The sequence below is a fragment of the Beta vulgaris genome, chromosome 7 (assembly GCF_026745355.1).
Source record: "Beta vulgaris subsp. vulgaris cultivar EL10 chromosome 7, EL10.2, whole genome shotgun sequence".
Lineage (NCBI taxonomy): Eukaryota > Viridiplantae > Streptophyta > Magnoliopsida > Caryophyllales > Amaranthaceae > Beta > Beta vulgaris.
In genome coordinates, this window is record NC_079208.1 from 6,926,749 (window position 1) to 6,936,420 (window position 9,672).

General features: G+C 34.7%; 1 protein-coding gene across 1 annotated transcript; it reads left to right on the forward strand.

Moving 5' to 3' along the window:
- The first annotated feature begins 5,495 nt into the window (after window positions 1-5,495).
- LOC125491726 (uncharacterized) lies at window positions 5,496-6,337 on the forward strand. The gene is made up of 2 exons (XM_048633820.1): window positions 5,496-5,994; window positions 6,111-6,337. Exons 1-2 carry the CDS (start codon window positions 5,496-5,498, stop codon window positions 6,335-6,337), a joined length of 726 nt encoding a protein of 241 aa, XP_048489777.1.
- The last annotated feature ends 3,335 nt before the right edge of the window (window positions 6,338-9,672 follow it).

Sequence of the window (9,672 nt, forward strand, 5' to 3'; positions counted from 1 at the left end):
TTTGAACTACTATGCTTCCCCACCTTAACAAGATGAAAGTCTTATTGTTGTAAATCGCTTATCTAAAATATAACTAATAAAAGTTTTTTTGATTTTTGTTGTGAAAATATATTAATGTTTGTGTAATTATAAGTTCAAAATGAATATGTTTGCAACTGTTGGAATTAGTTATAATCGGCGTGTAAAAATTTAGTTAATGATCATTGCATGTCAATAGTGATTATATGTTGTCTAATAGTAAATGTTTAAATTTTATAGGTTTATTTGCCAGATTTTGGGGATGATTATATAGATTATAATCACATGTTATATAATGAAACGATATAGGCTGAGAAAAAGGAAGTAGAAGCTTGGGTTAAATCTATGGCACCTGAAATTAAATTTGCGATGGTAATTTCGTCAAATCATAAACTCGAATCTAGTGGTCGAGAGTATATGTATATGAGATGTAACCGGGGTGAAAGATATCAGGGTGAAAGCAGGGATCTTAGTATAGCAGAATGTAACACCCCCAAATTACTCACTTTTAAATAAAATAATTTAGTAAATAATATTTGAGTAATTTAGGAGTATTACCGCCACGTGACTAGCACGCTTTCGGCAACCAACTACTAACTAACAAAGATAACTTGCAGTGGAAGAATTTAACCAAAAATAATAGTGCTTCTTTATTAATAAAAGTAAATATTGCCTCAATACTCAAAATAAATGAAGCACTCTAATCTAGGTGAAGATCCCCCTTCCTAGTATGCTCCCATGCACATCCAAAATTCACTTGCAAATCTGCTTACCAAAAAGGTAAACAGGACAAAGCCAAATAGGAAAAAGGAAATACGTGTCAGTATAAAACTGAGTACGAAATGTACTAGATATGTAACACTTTTGTTAGTTTGTAACAATTATTTTTCATTTCGAAAACTCCATCACCAATAATTCAAGAATAACTCTTTAAGAATGAACTATTTTCAAACACTTAATAATAATTCAAGAAAAATATTTTAAGAACAAACTCTTTCCAAACACTTAAATAATAATTCCAGAACAACCTTTTAAGAATAAACTCTTTTCCAAACAACTTGGATTAAAAATAATCCTGAAAACAATTCATCTTCTTATCTCCCCTTCTATTTTGCTAAGTGGCACACCCCCAAGCTAGTCATCTCCATCACGGAGCTATATCAAGGGGTAACTATAATTGCCAACAAGTGGACTTTGAATCTCTTGATATTAATCAAGCGGAAATAATAATAATATGACTTGTAAGTCATGAATAAACCTCCTTTCCTCATAAACAACTTTTTGAACATTCAAAGTTCATAAAAAACCAACAACCTTTCCTTGTAAAAATAATTTAATTTTCCAAAAAGGATCACAAAACTTCTATATATAAAAATGATTGATAAAATCATTCATTCTTTTCACTTCCAAGAGTGAATAATAAAACATTGTAACCATTTTAAATCAAATTTCTAAACCAATCCAACCAATAAAATCAATAAATAGGCTCATCGCTGTAGTAATTGGATGAATCGAGGGATAGATATGAAAGTATAAGAACTCAACGGGACCTTCCTTCCCCCTCGAATTAGACAAACAAAGAAGGGGGAGGTCCCATTCAATTCTTTTTTTAATTATCAGAAATTTTTTCGTATAAATGAAAAAAGGATCATTCCTAAATTGTTAAGTTAAAAGAAAGCACTTGATTTACTGAATGACACAATAGAATCTATATTTTTCTCGATTAAATAGAATGCAAGAAGTTCCATTTGTTCAATAAATTGCCCTCTCTTTTTTTTTTTTCAGTTTGTCCACTACTTATACGTGTAATAATAAGAAAAAAATAATCAATCTAAAAGTAAAAAATAAAAATTTCGACTAAGTCTTTGACGAAGGGAATCAAGACTCATTACTATTTCAACACACGACAAGTATGTGTAAAATTCCTTGTCGTGTGTCGAAGACCAGGAAGGCAAAGAATCCCCCCTAGAATCATTTGTTCCCTTCATTTTTATTTTCGTTATATCCCCCGCTTAGTCTAGTATCTAGTCGAATTGAATTCTCGACTAGAAAACTTTTGATACACTATATGACATTGAAATATCCGATCTATCATATGATAGATCGTGACATCATTCCAATTTCAATTGGAAAAAGTCAAATAGTCTTTTTCGCAATCCAATATATATATACTATAACTAATAATCTAGTACAAGTAATTCCAAACTTCTCGTAGCTACATAACGTACCTTGATCTTGCACAAAAGTATACTAGTATCTTCACTTATTCTTATACTTGAGCTTTCTCATAACCAACTAATAAGCAATTTACCACATGAACTTAATCATGAATTTAAACATGAATGACCTATCATGAGCATAATATTTTTGAGTAAGAAATATGAAAATATTTTTCTTAAACCAAAGAAAATTGAAACTTGAATAAGAAATATAAAACTAGAATTGATAGGAAGAGAAAGAAGAACTTTGAAGTAAGAGAATATGGATTCTTCAAAGTTTTTGTGTGGAAAAGATGGCTTAAGGTATGTGGTATTTATAGGAGTAGAATAGGTAGTACTTATTTTCAAAAATTAAATAATTTGTAACCTTCACCATAAATTAGGAGATTAAACCAAGATTTGTAACCTCCATCATAAATTTGGAAGTTATAGGAAACAAAACTCCCTCCAATCACCATAAATCCCGTAGGAAATTATAGCCCCTAAATTTTTTTTTTTTTTGGTTTTCTGAAATTTTTTGACTAGGATTTAATACCAAAAGCTTAACAAATCCAATTTTGGCGCCATATTCCCCGCCAAAATATTAAAAATCAACATAAAATACTAAATACCCTTTGCTTAAATATTTTTTTAGAAAATAATATAAAATAATATTTAATTATTTAAATAAATACTAAAAATATGGGTATTACAGTCTACCCCCCTTAAAAGAAGTTTCGACCTCGAAACTTAAGAAAAAGTCATAATCACTTTCCAAAAACATTAAAATTCAAAATCGTAGTTTCTGACTCAAATGCTCAGACAAAAAGTCATAATCACTTTCCAAAAACGAATCAAAATTCAAATCTAGTTTTGACTCAAATGCTCATGTCTAAAATGCATATAATGACTCAAAAATATGCTCAAATGCAATAACTATAGTAGAAGCATGAAACTCTATCGCATTCTACCCCCCTTAAAAGGAGTTACGACCTCGTAACTCGACAACTAACCTTGGAAAACAACGTCGGATATTTCTTGCGCATATCCGCTTCAGCTTCCTATGTTGCTTCCTCAGTCTGATGGTTTGACCATAATACTTTGACTAATCTTACATCCTAAGTTTGAGTACTTCTAACTTTACTATCAAGGATTTTTACAGGTTTTTCCTCGTAAGTCAAACTATCATCAAATCCAATGGTCTCAGGTTGCAGCACATGAGACACATCCGGAATATACTTCCTTAAGTGAGATATATGGAAAATATCATGGAATCGACTTAAATCATTTGGCAAATACAACTTATAAGTTATATGCCACTTTCCCAGTCTTCTTTAACACCTCGTATGGCCCGATATGCTTTGTGATTAACTTTCCCTTCTTCTCAAATGGCATCACCCCTTTCATTGGAGATATTTTCAACAATACCTTCTCTCCAACCAGCATAACTCTTGTGCCGATCTTGAACTGCCTTGACCTTTTCTTCAACCACTTTCACTTACTTCACCGGCTTTTCAAGGAACTCGGGTCTAAACACCATGGTTTCACTTATATCATTCCAACAGACTGGACTTCTACACTTTCAACCATATAAAGCCTCAAATGGAGCCATACCAATACTTACATGATGACTGTTGTTGTAGGAAAATTCTAGGGTTTAATCTAATTGACCTTGCCGTTTCTTCAATCAACAACTCCTCCAGGTTTTATTTTCTGAACTACTCGAATTATTTCTAGGGTTTAATCTAATTGACCAATCGAAGAGAGAGAAATTTTATTTTACCAGTCCTTCCCTCCGTGCTTTCTCTCTTCTTCCCTCTCCATCAAACTGCTTCTTTGTCGCTCTCATCCCTCTTCATTCTCGATGCGCTCCATCGAATGCATTTCCAAGTAATTACGTTTAAACTTTATTGTTGTATTTTAGGTTCCTTTGTTTGGTTTTCTAGATTTGGGGATCTTTTAGGGTTTTCTTTGATTTGATTTTTTAGGATTTTCTTTGATTAAAAAACTTTCCTCTCACCTCGATTCGCCATTTCAGTAATAGATTCCTTGAAAACCCTAATTTCGTCCTTTTATTTTGAAAAATTAGATTAAGAACTGACCTTGGAACGAAGTACGAGTCAGCAGCGGCGACAGGAGGCGACAACGATGGTGGTGTAGCAATTGCAACAGGAGATCTCGACAGTTGCTCCTTCGGTTTTTCGATCGCTCCCCCGCCACTGTGTCACCACCGCCACCATCTATGTTATATGTGAATCAAATCTCGAATTTTGCTTTGGCTTCCGGTAACCTAATTTATGATTCGTGCTTACATGTTGCAACTCGATAGCAGAAGTATAAGCATGCCAAACTTACTTAGGCTGTGAACTGTTTCACATTGATACTTTGAGGATCGCACATTTATGATTAGTATATTTTCTTGCTAGCTAGATAGGTGTAGCATTGTAGTAAGTGATGCAATTTCTCAATTATGATTGGTCTTAATATCTGAGCAGATACCGAGAAGAGGAAGACAGAAGGATAAAGTGCAATGTTATGAACCAACAACAATGAAATACTTTGGATTCTTTCCGGCATTGAAGCCTGATGAGGTCAGTGTTAGTGCTGTGATAATCTAGCTGGTCCTCGAATTCTATTTAGAATGAGTTCCTTGTAGTACGATTATGCAACCAATAAGCAATTTACCACATGAACTTAATCATGAATTTAAACATGAATGACCTATCATGAGCATAATATTTTTGAGTAAGAAATATGAGAATATTTTTCTTAAACCAAAGAAAATTGAAACTTGAATAAGAAATATAAAACTAGAATAGATAGGAAGAGAAAGAAGAACTTTGAAGTAAGAGAATATGGATTATTCAAAGTTTTTGTGTGGAAAAGATGGCTTAAGGTATGTGGTATTTATAGGAGTAGAATATGTAGTACTTAATTTCAAAAATTAAATAGTTTGTAACCTTCACCATAAATTAGGAGATTAAACCAAAATTTGTAACCTCCATCATAAATTTGGAAGTTATAGGAAAACAAAACTCCCTCCAATCACCATAAATCCTGTAGGAATATATAGCCCCTAATTTTTTTTTTTTTTGGTTTTTTGAAATTTTTTGACTAGGATTTAATACCAAAAGCTTAACAAATCCAATTTTGGCGCCATATTCCCGCCAAAATAATTAAAAATCACTGAAAATACTAAAATACCCTTTGCTTTAAATATTTATTTTTAGAAAATAAATGTAAAATAAATATTTAATTATTTAAATAAATACTAAAAATATGGGGTATTACACAGAACGTGTAGCTACGAAAACAATAGCATGTGGATATAGAGCGAGAATTAAGATAATGTTTTTGGATTACCTTGATCGAACGGGATGGGTGATCAAAGAAGATCCAGGGGTAAGTGGCATGCATAATCATGAGTTTATTCTTTACAATGAGGGCCACCGACCCGCTAGCGGTCTTAGTCCCGCGGTAAAGGTTTTCGCTCGCGATATGATTAAGTCGCATGTTAGACCTGCTAGTATCATGAAATCCGTTAAAGAGAAATTTCCCGATGATCATCCAAATATGAGACACTTGTACAACCTCAAGGAACAGGATAAAAGGGAAGAAATGGATGGTAGAGACGTGATACAGCCATTCGTACACCTTGCTCGAGAGCACAACTACATTTATTGGATATGGCTGGACGAGGAGACAAATGTGATGACACATGTGTTCATGGTGCACCCTCGATTGGCAGATATCCTTTGTACTTATCCGCATGTTGTTGGTATGGATATAACATACAAAACCAACAAGTATAACTTAACTTTTTTGGAGCTCATTGGGATGACAACTTGTACAAGAACTTTATGGTTGGTTATGCTCTGATGGCAAACAAAACAGCTGATAGTTATAATTGGGTGCTGGACAAGTTTAGGTTGTTTATCGGGGTGAATGTTGTCCTTGTTACACTCATAACTGACTGTGATTTGGGACCTATGAAAGTGGTACGGGAAGTGTCCCCTAACTCTGTACATTTGTTATGTAGATGGCATATCAACAAAGATGTGCAGAGTAGAGTGAATGTCATCATGGCGACCCCGATGGTGGGCCGAGAATCTACTCTTTAAGTTAGTATCGGATAATTGACTCCACCTCCCAGATGGGTTATTTAGCGGCCGTTGAAAACATGAGCGATGTTTGCAGACAGTGGCCTAGAATAATTGAATACGTTGAAACCACTTGGCTTGTGTATAAAGAGAAGTTTGTACGGGCATGTACGGACAATGTTCTTCATCTTGGGAATATGTGCACTAGGCGAGTTGAAAGTGCACACTCAGCTCTGAAATCTTGGGTCTTTAGTAGTACAACTGCATTGGACAACATATTTTCTATTGCTCATAGCGAGATAGAAAATCAGGTGAAAAAGCAGAGAATGACCGGGAGGAGAGTTGGCGTCGGCATGGGATCTTGTACAAGAATGCGGCTTTGCATATGTTAAATGGTTGAGTTTCACATTACTTTTTACAGCTTTTACGACTTGAGGAAACACGTATGCGGGAGTTGACCGATGAGGTCTATGAGCGTTGTGGTTGCTCGTTGAGAACCATACATGGCATTCCTTGTGCATGCGTCATACGCAAATGCTTGGAGGCGAAGCAGGGTCTGTACCTGACAGACTTACATCCTTATTGGACTACTTTGATCCTTGGTGATGGGGTGAACAACCCGGTTTTGTATCTGAGGTATTACATGATTCTCAGTACTTCCTAGAGTTAGTTGACCAGGTTCAAAATAGTGATCATGCCATCTTGCGTAGTGCTACACCGGCTTTAGAGTATCATCTGCGTAATCCTGGTTGTTCAACTTTTGAGCCTGATGTCGTTGAGAACCCCAAATGAAGACCACGAAAAAATCATCCAAGTACAAAGCGCAACAAGAATGGTTTTGAGTACACATCTCATGGGTTGTCAAGGAGATGTAGCAGATCTGTAGGTTCAGTTATGAGCATGTCAACTTCTACAGGTAATATGTTTGTTAATTATATGTATTTATTATTATAATATTGATCTTTATGAATTCTAATATTAATAATATAATTTGATTGTTATAGGTCACCAAATCAAAGATAATGATGACGGTTCTAGTGGAAATCCATTTCACATGTCTGTTTCGGGGATTATTAGTCATTACATTGTTAGATGGACGAATGTCAAGGCAGACGGTAACCGTGGATTTCGATCTGTTGCAGATGCTTTTTTTGAGTGGGGGAAAACCATTGGGGTTTTGTCCGCACTAGTATGACAAATGAGATTGCTGCTCGTCGGGAAGTTTACAAAGATATATACTATGATCAAATTGATGCAGGAATAAATCGCATTACCTGGAGAGGAGGAGCGTATACTGACGCGCATTGGATGGTATGTGCGCAAGACTTGTTTCCTATTGCTCAGATTTTCAATGCCGTAGTCATTTTGGTTGGATTGGAGGCAGGTGAAGCCTTTATCCGTGTGTCACTGTACTTGCTTGGGAATCCCGATCAGCTGCAACTAGTCGGACAGAGGAACTAGTGATTGCACATCTTGGCAATTATCAGCATTATATCAGATTGGAGTTGACACCCAGATAATCGATACCACCAACACATAACTTATGGCATAACATGCATGATGATAGTGTAGATGGATGGGATAAGTTGTATGATGTGAGACGCGCTTTGTGGGACCATTTACTCATTACCTAGTATAATTTATTTTTTTCGTATATTATAGTTTGTAACTTTGTGACTTATTTGTTATAATGATTATTATAATGATATTCATATTTTTAACTTGAACTTAGAAAAAACATATAATTTTTTGTTATTATTCTATAGCATTATGAATAAGATTAGTTTTGAGTTTGAAATAAGAAGTATTAGAATTTCAGTTATTATTATTTGAGTTATCCGATCCTACCAAATAAGGGACTAAGATTTATTTGGAGGATAAAGATCCGCATGATAATCAGAAGGTCTTACTACATAACAAAATAATGTTAGCATAAATAGTACATCAACCAAACAAAGTTATCTAAAATAGTACATCAAATAATCACACCATCAAAACTACATCATCAAAATAACTCATTGAAACTATTCAATGGGACCACCATCATCATCATGAGCGTCCCAATCACGGTCTAACTGCAATGCCCGATCCCAATCTTGAGCCATCTGGTCCATTATCTCATAGCACATCGAAGTGTTGGACCATTGGTCATTATGTCGATCCTCCAACAAAGCTCTCCTACAGTCAAAATGTCGGGCCATCCACAGCCAAATTAAGGAGGATTTACCCTCTGGTAGCAATTTCGAAGCGTGTAATTATGGGATATGGTTAATAGATGGCGTGTGCTGTAGGTATATGTCTTTGGCGTATCTGATTAAATACTTATGGTTTCTAAGGTTCAAGTTCAAGATTAGGGGTAAAATTAGGGGTTTCAATTGGGTGCAGTTATGGCTCTGTGTTACTGTCCTTTTTGCAGATTTCTGTGACTTATCTGTTGTAACTTGTAAGGTTAATCAAGAGTGGTGTTTGCTGAAGTTGGTGGAAGGTGCAGTGTTCAATTTTTTTGTCTTTTTGTAACACCCCAACCATTCTCTATTTTCTACAATATCTTTTTAATATAAAATTTAGAGAATCATCAAAGTATTATCACTCGTGTGATAACGTATCGGTTTATTCAGAATTTTGCAACATAATTAATGATAAATAAACGTTGAAAATAAAACTTAGTCAACCAAAAAGTCAGCTCCAAAAGTTAAACCAACATAAACTCAAAAGTCAACCTCAAAAGTCCAAATCAACTAGAAAAGTATAAAGTCAACTATAAAATGTAAAGTCAACACAAGCTCTCCACTTTTCCGAACCCATGATGCATCATCTTCTAACCTGTAAATGGCGATACTCTATTGATTCAGAGGGACTGCTCACCAATTGGGTCATCATAGGATCAATAAGGCATACCCATGATCAACACATACACACAAATCACATAATCAACAAAGTTGAGTACTACAAAGTAATAAATAAAGAAATCTAACATGATACTAATAAATATTAAGGGATAAATAATAACATCGCATACTACTTTTACCGAACTAAAATCCACAACTAATAAATTAATTAATTTAGATGGAATAGTCAATGGAACGAGTTGTCTAAATGAAACCAGTATAATTTCAAATATCCATTAGGGGTGAGCACAACTGGGTACCCGGTAGAATTTCATAGACCCGGACCAGACGCGAACCTAGTGGATATTAAAAATCTAGAATTGGAATTGGAACTGGTCCAACGAGTCCTAATTTTTTGGACCCAGACCCAAAAACGCTGGGTACTAGGTCCTGAAGTGGGTACCCAGTTGTAAGTTTAAAAACATACTAAGATGGGCCAATTGGGCTATAAATTTTTTTTAAAAAAAT

Excerpts from the sequence above, each read along its gene's own strand:
- LOC125491726 (XM_048633820.1), top strand. The coding sequence starts at position 5,496 with ATGGGGTATTACACAGAACGTGTAGCTACGAAAACAATAGCATGTGGA. Across the intron at positions 5,995-6,110 it reads TACTTATCCGCATGTTGTTG|CTGATAGTTATAATTGGGTG; the intron begins GTATGGATATAA and ends CAAACAAAACAG.